The 15,551-nt window shown below is 38.2% G+C and overlaps 1 protein-coding gene across 2 annotated transcripts in view; it reads right to left on the bottom strand.

The window, feature by feature from the left end:
• Positions 1 to 15,551, bottom strand: part of ide (insulin degrading enzyme) — a 31,380-nt gene that overhangs the window by 11,245 nt on the left and 4,584 nt on the right. The window contains exons 5-18 of one of the 2 annotated variants that reach the window (XM_022743767.1): positions 14,829 to 14,951; positions 13,785 to 13,897; positions 13,383 to 13,545; positions 13,090 to 13,182; positions 12,858 to 12,949; positions 12,424 to 12,504; positions 11,745 to 11,848; positions 8,728 to 8,830; positions 8,496 to 8,618; positions 7,933 to 8,015; positions 5,937 to 6,081; positions 2,810 to 2,920; positions 2,432 to 2,552; positions 1,340 to 1,431 (exon numbers count right to left, since the gene is read on the bottom strand). In XM_022743767.1, the coding sequence (XP_022599488.1) occupies positions 1,340 to 1,431; positions 2,432 to 2,552; positions 2,810 to 2,920; positions 5,937 to 6,081; positions 7,933 to 8,015; positions 8,496 to 8,618; positions 8,728 to 8,830; positions 11,745 to 11,848; positions 12,424 to 12,504; positions 12,858 to 12,949; positions 13,090 to 13,182; positions 13,383 to 13,545; positions 13,785 to 13,897; positions 14,829 to 14,951 (1,547 nt within the window). Of the gene's footprint in view, positions 1 to 1,339; positions 1,432 to 2,431; positions 2,553 to 2,809; positions 2,921 to 4,940; positions 5,086 to 5,936; positions 6,082 to 7,932; positions 8,016 to 8,495; positions 8,619 to 8,727; positions 8,831 to 11,744; positions 11,849 to 12,423; positions 12,505 to 12,857; positions 12,950 to 13,089; positions 13,183 to 13,382; positions 13,546 to 13,784; positions 13,898 to 14,828; positions 14,952 to 15,551 lie in introns of both variants that reach the window. The other variant, XM_022743768.1, reaches the window with a different exon arrangement.

The following is a 15,551-nucleotide window of genomic DNA, read 5'->3' as shown; positions in this document are numbered from 1 at the left end:
TGTGTCACAACATCCCAGTATAAATGAAGCATTGTGGTTCTGCAGAGATGCCCATAAAATCATATTCTTCAGATGTAAAGGATCATGTTTGTTTGGTACAGACCCTAACAAAAAAATCATAATTTCTATATATATATATATATATATATTTTTTTTTTTTTTTCTTTAGGTGAAAATGAAATGTGACTCAGATCGCAAATGCAATATCTGTCAAAATCATCACAATATGATTCCATGTGCACATCATTTAGCCCAATTCCTAATTGTAACTTAGATGAAGATGTGACCATCTTTTAGGACAAATTTATACAAAATACAGGTAATTCCAAAGCGTTCCCATACTTTTACTTGCACTGTATGTTACAAACCTCAAAGCTTTGATATGATATCCACCAAGGCAAAGGGGTAACAAAATTCAAATTGCCTCAGCTGGCAGTTTNTACAAGATGTAATGCGGTTGCTGTGGCAGCTGGGACCTTGTTTAATGTGTGACTTGTTTGCTAGATCTTGTGATAATTTATTGACAATAATCCTCTGTGATACTATTGGAAGGCCAGTTAAAAAGGCTGAGGGTGACTGGAATGATTCTTTAGAATAAAAATGTGCGTTTTATATTCACTGAAAAAAGACATACACATACAGTGATGAGAAAAAAAAATTGGAAATACCTGATTTTCTGCATTAACTGGCCATAAAATATGATCTGACTTTAAGTCATTAGTATAAACTAACACAATGTGCTTAAGCTTATATCACACAAACAATTATAATCTTTCATGTTTAAAGGAAAATGTGTCACAACATCCCAGTATAAATGAAGCATTGTGGTTCTGCAGAGATGCCCATAAAATCATATTCTTCAGATGTAAAGGATCATGTTTGTTTGGTACAGACCCTAGCAAAAAAATCATAATTTCTATATATATATATATATATATATTTTTTTTTTTTTTTTTTTTTGGGGNTTCTATATATATATATATATATATATTTTTTTTTTTTTTTCTTTAGGGGAAAATGAAATGTGACTCAGATCGCAAATGCAATATCTGTCAAAATCATCACAATATGATTCCATGTGCACATCATTTAGCCCAATTCCTAATTGTAACTTAGATGAAGATGTGACCATCTTTTAGGACAAATTTATACAAAATACAGGTAATTCCAAAGCGTTCCCATACTTTTACTTGCACTGTATGTTACAAACCTCAAAGCTTTGATATGATATCCACCAAGGCAAAGGGGTAACAAAATTCAAATTGCCTCAGCTGGCAGTTTAAAAAAAAAAAAAAAAAGAAAAAAAAGAAAGAAAAAAAAAGAAAGACACCAAACAAACCTCCTTGGTGATGTTGCCATGGAGAAGAGCTTCAATATGTAACCGTGACAATAGCTGAGGTATGAAGGCCTTGAGGCGTGGGAGAGTTACATCTGGAATACAGATCACAGACAACAGCCATCAATCAAAGAGCAATTTCCCAAGACTGAATCAGTAAAAACCACAGAATAAGTGCTGTGTGCAGCAGTTTCACTGTCCTGCACTCCCGTCACAGACAAGACAAAAGGTGGTCACATGTTAGATTATCATGCAAACCTGGTCAATCACGCACTTCAACATTCAGTTACACGTGCACAAAAATCAAGTGTGTCTCAGTGTGGGCTGGCCAATCTGAATTCAAGCAACGTCTGACCCAGATTCAAGGATGAGCTACAACAGGGATGCACACCCAGACACACACAATTTATATAAATGATTGTTTGTCCACAGCAACACACACACACACACACACACACACACACACACACAGAAACAAGAGACTGAAAAATGTCTCATAGACCCCAGACAGGGGAAGAGGAGAGGGTAAGGACACTGATAAGGGAACAAGCTGTGGTAATTGGAGGCCCTAGTGACTGGGCTACAGGCCTTGACCCTGCAGGTTAATTGAGTCTCATGTGAATCCAAGGATAGTTTGTGTAAGCTCTGTGGTAAAAATATAACAATCTGCCCTTCAGGTTCCAGACGGGCACTGCAGAGAGGAAAGACTGCAGCTAGGGAGGCATCTGCTGGAGAACAGCCTCAGCATTCAAATGAGGATTTAAGGAGGACGACAGAAGAGAAGACAGGAGCTTAGATGAGAGGAGGGAAAGAGCGGCCCAACTTTAAGCCAAACACCTTAAACTTTATCCCGGGATTCAAAGCCTATTCCTTACTACCTTTAAACCAAACTAATAAACTCATTCTGCTAACTAGCCATGTATGCCAAGCTTCGTCTGTTCACTTCCAGCCTGAAGAAAGGATTGACTATGCATTTATTCTGCATTTCAGTGAACTCACTTTGGCCAAAAGCAGAAAAAGGGCTAATAAGCACAAGGGCTGGGACTTTGAGACAGAAGTAAAGAGAGAAAGAAGAGATTAAGAGCGGTGTCTCACCATCCAGGGCCTCTCTGAGCTCATCTTTGGTCCAAGCAACCTCAGTCATTAGTAGACGGAGGTAGTACATGGCGTGCTGGTGAGGCTGCTCAGCTCTGAAGTTATTCAAAGACCTCATGTACTGCAGGGAGGGAGAGGAGGAAAAGTCAGTTCAACATTAGCACTTCATGAACCGAAACATTAAGTCAAAACTATTGTAGAGAGTCAAAACTATTACAGTGAAGCAATAACTACTGTTGCTACTTTACTGTTCATGTGTTGTAAGGAAAAGTAAAGATTTTGAACTGTGTTAAAGTTAATGAATTGAAAGTCACATTTACAATCCATCATGACTCATCATAACCTTGTATTGATGGTGGAACTGCAGTCGGGGCTTACCGCTTCCTTGATAATGTCGAAGCGCTTTTCATCTATCTCAAAGGTGGCCATTTTTTCAATGATCTTCTTCAGCAGGATGTGCTGTTTGTCACTGTAACCTTTAACAGACAGCTGCAGCAGACGGTGATAGAGGACAGGTGGTGCATTATCAACAAACAGAAAGATAAACTGAATCATCAGACAGATTATACTGTGGTTTTGATTATTGATTTGAAAGTTTAGACTTACTTATTAATAATAATAATGTGTGGCTAAGTACTGTAATTGCTGGCTGACCAAATGCTTGTCAAGAAAATCCCATCACTCTCCATCTTATGATGAGTCATCACCGCTACAGTACATATAACAAAATATGTAATGGCAGGTCTATACTAGCCTAAAATGTCCCAGTAAATTTAGACCAAAAATGTGGAGGAATATAAATAATAAAAGATTCCTATCAATCACTAGTGCTGTCAGTGTATGCTCATGCTCCAATTCAATAGTGTGTACATATCATAAATATCCTTTATGTTTGTCTTTTTATTTTAGATTATATTATTTGTTTGTTCATAAACATGACTATAAAAAAAAACTGATCAACTATATTAGGAAGCATTACTTCCTCATCTCTGGCAGTTCAAACCTATTTAACTACATCTTTCAGGAAGACAGAACAGACCTTAGTGGTTGATGATGAGTTTTCTCATTCAAATGTGTTTTTTAAAAATGGAAAAGAAAAGTTATTTAAAGCCTCCACTTTGCAATGTCATCCGCACCTTATGGTCCTTCATGATTCAGCAAAACCTGCAGCTACATGGCTGTGCTCTCAGACTCATCTCATTCCTTGCCTCTCCCTGTCGCTAAGTCCCTGTGGTGACACCTGTTAAAAGTAATCTCTCCTAACATCATTAACCTTGACAAAAGGCCAGCCAGCCACACCAGTACTGCTGACTCAAATCAATTACACACGGCTACCATCGCACAGTCACACAGACAGTGTGTAGAATAGCAGTTTATAAGGACACGCCACAAACCATGACTTTACTGGTGAGAGGCAGCTAATGAATGCAGGTTACTGGGTCATATGACAAAAGGTGCAGTGTGTTAGTGCGGAAGTTAGAAAGCTTGAAGGAACAGAACAAAAAACCACCACCGCAAATCTTTTTCAGTCATGGGTAGGTTGTTACTTTGCTATGCAGCATTAAATCCCTGACACACAAACAGCTGAACAAACTGCTGTATTCATGAATTGGGGGAAACAAAGAGATGCCTGATTGAGCAAGTCGCTCCTCACTATGTGCATCAAACCTCCTGGATACAGATTTACTTCCATCGTTCTTTCTGCACTTGCATCAGCAGAAATGTGACTATAAATGTGTCAGAGAATCTGCATCGTTTGGCTTTATTCCTTGTGTCTTGCAACAGAGATGATTATTCATACGCTACCTGTATGACACTAACACAATAGAAGTGAGAGAATGGCAGCCAAAGGACCAAAAAATAATTATACAGAGTAGGTAAAATTGTGCCATCTAGTATTTCTCCGTCTCTTTTCTGCTGCATTTTCACTGGCTGAATATAGCACCCAGAATGAATGTTGGAAGTGAATCTGTAATATCAGTCACTTGTACGTCCTTGACTGAACCGGACAAGGTTCAGTGTACACTGCAAGTCTGCACAAAGTTTAAAATGCCATGGGGGCTAAAATGAAACATATATCATATTAATGATTATTATGATATTAATGATTCTCAAAATTAATTCAAATTAATTAAACAAATTGGTTTCAAAAACACTAATCTTGGAAATGGAAAAGTCTTGTGACAACTCTTAATTTAAGTTGTCAAGGCAATTAAAAAAAAAAAGAAAAAAACAAAAAAGGTATAATTCCTTTAGGTAAATGCCAATATAGTAGCCGATGACATTTCCAGAGCTGTATTAAGCCATCCTACAGTTAAGTAACATATTAAGTTGCTGGGGAACATGGTAGCAAGCACAGATTCTAGTAAATCCCTCAGGTTAGACAAACAACACACAGCACTTCACATAATCAGTGTAGAAGCCAAGCCACTTCCACTCTGTCAAAGCCTCAGAGTGGACCCTTCACTGGCACCCCCACTTCCCTCCAGAATTCAAACGGCTTACTTACGAGGATGGCATTCATCCCTGAGGCTACGCCATACACCAGCCCGGCCAGGCGGGCTGCATATGTATACTCTTTTAAATCATCCTTCAGTAACCTGAGTAACAAGTAGGTCATGTTGCAGTGCAGGGGATCTGCATATAGGTAGCGACTAATGGGGAAAGGGAAAAAAAAAGAACAAACAAAAACAAAAACAAATGACGTTTGTTGGGAATGAGGAGTTGTCAAAAACAAAACCAAAAAAAAAAAAAAAAAACCCAAAAACAAGACAATGCAAGTACGAGAAGAATGATAATAAGAGTATGTATATGCAGCCTTGTGACCAACTTTCTGTCCAGCAAGACTGGCAAAAACTATTCTACGGAAGACTCATGCTACCACTATTTTCACATCAACCTGTAAATTACAAATTCAATGTCGCTGCGACCACCGCTTCACCTTATGTTGAACTACAGGTGTGCCGTTAAACCTATTACATCTAAAAGAGACATGACAACGATCCGTTAGCCTGAGAACTTGAGGAAATAAACAATTCCTCTGTAGTTATAAGGGTTTGGTGGAAAATGGGTGAACAAAGAGGGAATCAGGATCAATGAAGAATGAAGAGCAAGATGCAGACAGAACAGAGGCTGGACTGGGACCAGCCAGGTCTAGGTCAGAAGGTTTTAGGAAGTAGTTTGCACTTTTTTTTTTTTTTTTTTTTTTTTTTTTTTAAAAGATGCACAGGTGGGATTAACAGCATGAGATAAGTCTCAAATTGTCAATTACATTGGTAATACAGAAAATGATAGTAGTTTGCTAAAAATATATAAATGTTTTTTTTCATTAATTGTATCATCATGTGTGGTAACACCCTCCAATCTGACCAAAGAGACGGCTAAAAACCTGTCAACCCAGGCCTGACTGAGCCACAGTGGCCCAGTCTGAGGATGATAAAGGGTGCGGGGACGTAAGGTCTGGGATGTGGCGTGTGGGCGATGGGGAGGCTTTTTGAATACTTACATACATCCCATAGACGGTATTTTGGAGGTCATAGTTCAAGCCAGCTAGCTCGGCTGCATATGCATACTCGTTGAGGGAGTCCTTGAGGAGCTCCAGATATAAATATGCCATGTTACAATGCAATGGGTCCACATACGCAAACGGGCTGTAGAGGAAATGGCAGTGGTCAAACAAAGCACATAAATGAAGTGTAGTGATATTGTTCTCTACACTTTCTCACAGTATGAGCTGAAGATACTACGAGTACAGTACATGACTCTACAAATTGACAAATTGGATTAATTACAGATATTACAGTTATTCAATACGCACAGAATGTTCGGTTCGGTATCCAGTTTGTTACATGATGTCGCAAACCCAATAATTACAGTCTAATAGACTAATACTGTCTAATTATAGTCACACCCAGAAGGGTTTATTGTTTCAGTCGCTGAATATTGGCTAAACCAAGATAATACAGACTATTGCATATTGTGCGTTTGGAGGCATTATGGCCTCCTAGTGAATTATAGCAAAACTGGACAAGGAAGCCGGTGCAAGTTTTCCTTTTGAATTATTTTGAAAATGGAAATATTCCTCTTCTAGAGTTGAGAATTTCCCAAAGTCCTGCAATTAGTCTTAGCCTGCCTTAATTAAGCATAACCGAGTGGTCGCAGTTTGGAGATTTGCTTTACTCCTACTTTGGTGTCTTAATCTAAGAGATGAGAGCCACAATCTTATCTGATCTGGTCTCATTTGATATGCGAGTGGAGTTGTAAAGTGAAAGGGATAGTTCAAGTTATTTGATGTGGGGTTGTTGAGGTACTTATACATAGTGTATTACCTGCAGTAGATTCAGGTTAGTGAATCTACTGCACTAACCTGCAGTAGATTCAGGTTAGTGCGCTGCCAGTTTGGAGTACCAGCACAGAAGCTGAGCAGCAGAACAAACAGCAGAAAAAATGTTTTAGCCACATGAAAACGAGCACACCTAAAAAACCAATGTCAAATTAAGTGCTTGTGCCAATGGACGATGATATCGACGATCATTAGAACGATCGCCGATTGCTCATGCCTATGCCAAGACAATATTGGATTTGTTTTCCCATTAATGTAGTAACTTATTTGTAGTCTTAAATTAATATAAAATTTAATTTGACCTTCCACAGTTTCACGTATATAACCAAGCTTGCAACAGGCGCACACATACACACACTCCGATCAGTAATGAAATGCTGCTTGTTGTGTGTAGGAGCTGAGCCGTGAGTTAAGAGCGGAGATCGTCAGACAGAACACTTCATTTTGTTCGGTTTCTAAGTCAACGAGAGAGACGCATTATTTTAGGGTTATTAATTAAACATAGCGTAATGGTTTACTGCTTTATCTAGCTGTTAAACAGCCCTTTATGACTCGAACAGCTGATCTGCGGCGTAATACATTGCGCTGTGTAGGTGTGCTTATGTGTAGGAATGCAGGAGTTCAATGGTTTTCTGCTGTCTCCTTCCACAGCAGTACACTGCTCCGCTTCTGTGCTGGTGCTCCTGCCTGCTTCTCCAAACTGGCAGAGCATTAACCTTAGTCTAACTGCAGGCAACACACTGACTCATACAGCCCCTTGTATCTTGTCAGATAACCAGAACTATCACTTTAAGCTATGGTTGATGAAAAATCAACACTTCCTTCAACACCTTTAAAGCATTCAAATCTATTTTTATTGTAGAGCAGCTACCAGAGTAATTGGCCCGATTACTTATAAATGATAAAAACTCATCTGCATGTTTATATTTTTCTGGACGCTTCACTTTCACTTCACTGCCAATTACTTTCAAAATATTGTGTAAAATGGTTGGTTTTGATGCTGTATTAGTAATAGTACTTTTAGCTATTGTTTGTTATGCAGAAATAATAAGAACTAATTAGAGCTCCACAGCTAAAAGGCTGACAGATTTTTTACTTGGTACAACCTGGATGCCCAAGATTTCACATGAAGTACAGAGGTTCATAATTATTTACACACCTGAAGAACTCAAAGTTCAGGCATGCTTTGGGCAGAAAGAACTTGTCATCCTGCTTGAACCACACCTTGCTCATGGCAGTGTCCTAGAAGAAATAACCACACACACACACACACACAGTTGTCATTTTCATATTCATTAAAAGTTCATGTGCAAAGATAATTTGTTTCATGTGTCCCTGAAAATGCAAGCAAACTTCCACTACACACCACAAAGTGAAAGTGTGCATTTGCTTATTCACAAAAATTTAACAAAGGTACTTTGGTATCAACAGATTAGAACATGGTATTTTAGCAATAAAAGAAAAAAGGCACAGTGGATCTTATTCAGTGTTCCCTTCACAGGATGGAATATGAACACTGTTAGCTCAGCTTAGATCCTCTGATCTTGACACAATGCCAACAACTGTACTGCACATTTTATGTCTCAATCACAAAACAATACTTTATTACCATATGAAAGCATAACAGATTTTTAACAGCATGCAGTTGAGCAGGGACTGTGCCTTTAGGTAATGAAGAGGTACAATACTTTGATGATAGTGCAGCACAGCTAAAACACTCACCTTGATTAAAGTGGGGACTGATGGAGGGTCTTTCTCCAGAGGGTAGATCTCGAAGTTGGTGGGGATGAACTCATTTTTCATTGGTAATTTGAACTTGCCATTGAGGTCTGCATTTGCCCATTTCTGAAAGATAGGCATACAATCAGCCAGGAGTGTCTCACAGCTAAGCAGAAAAACAGTCGCCGAGTGCTGTGTCTGATTTGATTAGAGTGCTATGACTGCAGTTAATTACCTCCATGGACTCTTCAGAGATGGCTTCCTGTTTGTACTGCGTGCCATACCATTCTTCTGTCTTGTCTGTTTGCCCTTCAAATGACTTTGACACCACTGCAACTCTGGAAAAAGAAGAAAGAGAAAACCAGTTCACATTATATGGATAGAAATACCTCTGTCAGAGCTGATTAGATATTGTCCATCTGTGACCACTCAACCATATAAGATCCAAATACTTTTCTATTAGTACTCTCTTTGGATCATGTTCGAGGTAGTAGAGATCCATTGCCAGTCTTGCTGGATGGAAATATCGCAACATTTCATATTATGGAATATCTGCCCAAGCCTAGTTAGCTGTACTAGCACCAGCAGCCGTCTTACCTTGCAGGTTACCGTCCACATTCCTGTACTGAATGTGGTTAATCATCATCCCGGTTATATGCCAGTTTATTCTGCCACAGTCTACATTCAATCATATGTTCATTTTCTAGATCAAAATGACACTCGCAGTTCCTCAAATGGCCACTTGAGTCTGGCTCCAAACATGAGTCAATCCCCATACACTCCCATGTTTAAATGCCCCACTTAACAGCAGAAATAAACATGTTTACAGCCTGGTACAAAAAACGGTTTTGGTCTCTGTAGCTAATTTCTCCATTCATGATAGCACCAATTTAAATGTTATTAAGGCATAAATGACATGTTCATGTATGTTATGCATAATTGAGGGTGTGAAAGGTTTTTTATTTTTTTATTTTTTACATATATAAAATTGAAAATTCAATATTAACTTTCATAAATGATTCATTCCGACTAGGCGGGAGTTACATGGCGTTGCCATCAGGAACTGCCAAGATGGCGACAGTGGAGCAGCTCACTCTGAGCTTCAAAATCTTTCTTCATAAACCTTTGGGTGACGTCACAGACACTACATCCATCTTTATTTACAATCTATGGTTTTTCTGAGATGTCATCTGTTCCACTTTGTACCTTGCTTGTTTACAACATCCAGGCTTTAGCGCAGGGGAAAGAGAGCTGCTGTCTGCTTGGGCTGTAGCCCCAGCTAGTGGCAGGCAGCTGCATAACATTTTAGATGCCACAGTTTAACAGCATTGTACATATTAAAACAATTATTAGTTTAACCGACTAGTATTTCTGGGTCCAACTAGTGAAGGTAGCAATATTTAATTGTTTAGTCCATTCCACACATCCCTAATTTCAAGTGCATGTTTCACTGGTACCTAAAAATATTTATTCAATCAAAAATAGCAACAGTAGACCCCTAATTGTTAAACAGCAAACTACAAGGAATTAATGTGTATTATCAACAAGTGTGATTATTGTTTCTAGCACTCTAATAATACAAGCTAACTTGCTGCAGGAATGAGATTGAAACATGAGTGAAGACTTTCAAGGTAAAAAAAAAAAAAAACACCTTAAAGCACTTGGCTATCGATAAGAAAAAAAGCATGAATATGAGTGAAGACTGTTTTGAATTCTAAGTAGTGCTGGCAAAACCCCAAGGTTAAATATCCACTTCAGTAAAAGGAAGAGACTGGCATGAAAACCTGCAGGGTCAGCCAATGAGTGCATGCAATCTCCTCCCTGGTAAGCATTAAGGAAAATACTAGTCACACATCTGCACTTTGCTTGACACAACAGTGGCATCTCATAAAATGATTTAGTGTTAAAGGTACACTTGGTGAGACTTTTACACAAGACTCAAAGCTGGGCTAAAAAGGCTCGGCTACAGCCACAAAATATGCACATCCTCTTATTTTCTGACATCTTGTGACAATGGAGGTTATAAATTGAAAATGAAGTCAAAAAAGCAAAGAAATTAGTCTTTTAAAAGGGTCAGTCCCTAAAAAATGGCTCAACTATTCAGCATCTCCACAAAGGAAAAAATTAAGGTCCAAAAAGTCAATTTACAGTTGCAAATAATGATCATCTTTTATAAACAATTAATTTGCCAGTTATATATATAAAAAAAAAAAACTATCTTCAGTCTCTTATAAACCAAGTTGATATATTTAAATTGCTTGTTTTATCCGATCAGCAGGTTATAAACATAAAGAGATTCTGTTTAAAAATCACAGAAAACAAACAAACACACCTATCGTCATATCCGAGAACCTGGAACCAGAACATTTCAGGCATTTTTGCTAAAAATATCAATTATCAAAATTCTTGCTGAGATTATTATAAATATTATGAAATTGTTTGTCAATTGCTTTACTGATTGTTTCAGCTCTAGTGGTAGCAGTTTATTGGCATTATGCTGGACAACCACTTACTTTTTATGTCCAAAACAGTTACTTCTGCCAATATATCAAATTGGTCTTAAATAACATAAGACATGTATAATAAGTCAGTAAAAGATATTTCATAATAGCCAAACTGTTTATGTAACATCTTAAGTAAAAATGACAATAGCAATATTTCCAATTCATTAAAACTTGACAATGTATTCCGACGCACTCTCCAGCTCCTAATATGAAAAACTAGACCTTTTCTGAGGCTGCAGGAATAATTAAATCTAGGAAGTTGTCTCAAGGCAGAAAATTGAAAAGCTGTTTCATCTAAATACCAAAGTAGACCAACAGCACTTTGTCAGAGCTGGCAAGCAACAAAAATCATTTAGCATCTGTAAGCACAGTTACCAGTTATAAAAAGGTACAGCCGACTTCCTGAGGCACATTTTTGTGTTAGGCACAAACATTATTGCATGTAAAGGCTTGCAGTGCATCTACTGATTGATTTTACATATAGAACATTATTTACAATAATTCACACTGATCACCTCAGTTACTGTCTGAAGCCTCACTTACTGTAGTGGTGTGTTTCACAACACTTTAAGTGTTAATGTACACTAAGATTGACCATGTGTTACTCTGCAGGCGGAGTCTGCTGTGATATCAGCCCTGTACACATTTCTATACACATAATAACCCTTGTAATACTTGGGAATATGAATAAACAACATCAGCCTCAGTTTTTCTGTACATGACCAGACGCTGATGTTCTCACACTGACCTGACATGTTCTGGTCTCAGCTTATCCAGCACCATCTCGATCAGATCTGGTCTGAAGTCCTCCAAAAGGTACTCTGCTGCCAGAACCTCTTCAAGAGGGTAGTACTGAAACACAGAGCAGAAAGCTGATAGCATTGTGCTGCTAAAGGTGTAAAGATTAACAGTAAAACATTTGTGGAAAAGACTCACAAATCAATTCCTGAATTTTTTAAGGCTTCAACTGCCCCTGGAGGGAACTGACAATGAAACAGTATGATTGTTAAAGCTCTAACCTTTTTGCTGCATAGATCTCAAATTCATAATTTAACAACTGAAAAGAAGCCTTCAAACTATTAGGAGAATGAGGTTTATAAGAAATGCACACCACACTTCACTGTGTTTGTTTGTGTATGCATGTAGGGGCTTCCTGCCACTTGTTGCAGATGAGGAAGAAAAAACATAATTTGCACTGCCAAACCAGGTGAAAGAAAATTTGTGCAACAGTGACTATTAGGTACTTAAGCAATGAGCCTTGCTGCGACAATCATGGAAGAACTGTTAATAAATAAATAAAAGCCTAATTCTGACTGTGCCACAGGAACAGCAGCACCAGACAGCCCGATGACGACAGCAGGTACAGATGCAATGAGCCGCATTGCGTCTCCATGGAAACAACCTTTGCAGATGGAGAGGAAACCTACATGTAGTAAACCGGCCACTTTGGAAGTGTAGCCACGGGGTCTCTCCTTGTCCTTGAACCTGAAGGCCACTTTGTTTAAATCCTACAGGAGAGACAGAGATGGAGGCTGTAACAGGTGAAGTCTCAACACAACAACAGTGACTTATAATTGAAGTTTAGAAACAAGATTCTAGACAGGGAAACTGCACAGAAAGATATATATATATATATATATATATATTTTTTTTTTTTTACACTGTAGCATAAAAATTAATACTTCCCAGCTTCGTTTGACATGGCTTCATTTAGCAGATAAGAGGAGGAATATAGCTGACAGGTTTGAATTCTTCAGCCTCTGCTGCGCTATTAGTTTTTCCACTAAGCAAAAATAAGTGGGTCAAGATTGTCCTGCCCCTCTGTCTGAAATGCTGTCACTGAATAGACAACATTAATTACCTTGCACTCCTCAAACACCCACTCCTGCGGCCCCTCAGTTCGCAGTTTCTGGATATATTGGAACATGTGGAAAATGATGTCCTCAACGTGCACTGCATTGACACAAAAATCACGCCTCAATTAATCTGTCGTCCACACACATGCAATAACCACACTTGCAAATGATTATAACTACATGTCAAAAACATTTGAAAAAGCTGAATGAACATGTGGAGTCGGTTGTACTACTTACAGAGGCCCTCCTCAGTCAGATCCACATTGATGATAAAGAACATGAATCCTCTGGCTCCTTCTTTCTGCCCTCCAACAAGTGTGTTCACCCAGCCTAAAAACATCATTTTAGTCATGACTAGATTTTTCTTTTTCATTTTATGATGGAAAATTGGATAATCCACTTGGAAAACTGAAAATTATTCTGAATTAGAAAAGTCTCAAGTGGTGGGTAATTACTTAACGCTGGCTTGGGTGTTTTGAAATGCTCCAAACACATTTGTCATTATCTTGCAGCTCTACTTTATGTCCTACCTTTAGATTTTAGCTCAGACAACAAACTTCCAGGTCCTTCATGGCCAATCAGATGTCCCAGATAATGCCCTGGGTTAGACTTGTAGTACTTCTGTAGGTCCGGGATGGGGAAGGTCACATACAGGTTCCTGATGTCTTTGATAGGCACCACTTTGTAGAATTGCTGTGACAGAACACAAAGAACATTAAAATCCAGTTGCTTAGAAAAAGCTACCAACATGTTATTAAAAAAACAAACAAAATAACAAAACAGAATTTGGTAACTGATAATAAAGAAATTTATTGTGGCACTACAAAATGCAAACAATTTCCACAGCACTGAAAATGTTTAATTAATAATATCTGGCCTTACATTACCACTCTAAAGAATAAAAACTATAGGGAAATAGGTAAGCGGCTCACTCTGAGGTGTTCTTCCTGGAAGGGGTGCTCAGGGAATTCTGGGATAGGCACATTCTTGTTCTCCACTTCTCCAAAAAGGTTAACCACCATGGAGGTCAACTCATCCAATGATTCTGTAGGTAACAAAAGGAGAAAAAAAACATTTATTGCTCTACATTGAAGTTAATATACAATAAGTCTGTCATATCAGTGCAAAGAAGACCCAGGTAAACCATTTTGACTTTGTAACAAAAGACTGATGTTTGACTGTAGTCTTCCACTAAATCATAAGCCAAATAAACTAAAAACAAATCAACTAAACATGTTCACCATTAAAAACAAATTCCAGTATGCTCACAGCTGTTTCATGCCCATGACTTTGTTTTTTACCAATAAGGCACAAAGCTGACTAGACATTCAGCAGCTGAGTAACTCAGAACCACTTGGAGTGATTAATTATGGTACAATGCTCATATAATCACTTCTGTCTAACGGTGTCACTTACAATTCAGATAATGAGTTGTGTGGTACAAAATGTGACATTTCTTCTAGGATGACACAAGCTGGTGACATTTCATAACTCGCTCTGCATTGGAAGAATGAAAAACACTGCCCACAAGGGGGTTGATTTTATGGTATATGACCTATGAGTGGCATACTAACATCAAAGTATATAACAACCAGTCATTCTGAGATGTTGGCGTAATTAATGTGATGATCATAAACAATTGAGACCATCTTTGAGAAACACGTCAGATGTTGGATTTATTTTAGGCTTTGTAATATCAGCTTGAGCTTATTGAAAAAATTTGTTGTCATTGTACTAAAACACAAAATATGTTGCTAATGGCAAAACAGGAAGAGGGTGCTGTACTTGTGCCAAAAAGGAAGCAAAAGTTTTAAGACTTTCTCACAATGACACAGGATTACAAAAAGGTGCACCAAGACACACCAAGTCAAACTGACTTGCAGTTATTGTTCCGCTTTGTCGTCTTCAGTGCTGTTAAGGAAGAGTGAGGGTTTTGCTACATTTAAAGGTTACATTTGTGAGACATGAACTCTTACCTCTTCCTAACACACACAGTCCCATGAGGTTAGAAGAGTAATATGTAGAGTGAAATGTCAGGAGCTCTTGACGGATGTCAACTCCATCTTTGGATGGTCTGGTTTCAAGAGTCAATTTGTTACCTGTAAGAGAAATAAATCAGACCAATGGATATATCAGTGTGTGAAGATTTGTACAATTTTAATGGTCAATCTTTGCCAGTCAATTGATAAAAGATCAAATTCTTTAGGTTCATCTTTTCTAACTGCAATAATCAATAGTTTCAATAAATAAGATTCAAAAATATGAGCAGTGTGTTGACAGATCATAACAGTGCACTACGGGACTAGACAGACAATGATGAACAGGGTCAAAAAAATGAATATTTCCGTTTTTAGAACATGAAGGAATCAGCCACAGAGAAACATCAGCATGGTCTTCTTGAGAACTGCATTAACTCAGTAAAAAAAACAGGAAACACTGAGTTGTGATCAGGCTTCACGATCTCTTAAGAAAGCCTGTCAGGTACATGAACAAGCTGCACGCCTGCCAACCTTATTTCGAAAACAGCTGCAGCCAACATGCAGCATCTCTGAAGCAAATCAAGCGCCAGTGGTTGAGACTTTTTGAGACACAGAACAAAGCATCAACCTGGAGAAGACTATGTTGGTCTGCTGAGAGCACATGATTTTCAGGCCTGTCTGATCCTCTTCTATTCTTAACTGGAATTACTGTTATATAAT

This window comes from Seriola dumerili, unplaced genomic scaffold (assembly GCF_002260705.1).
Source record: "Seriola dumerili isolate Sdu_G_001 unplaced genomic scaffold, Sdu_1.0 BDQW01000073.1, whole genome shotgun sequence".
NCBI lineage: Eukaryota > Metazoa > Chordata > Actinopteri > Carangiformes > Carangidae > Seriola > Seriola dumerili.
This window is presented reverse-complemented; position numbering and strand designations above follow the sequence as displayed.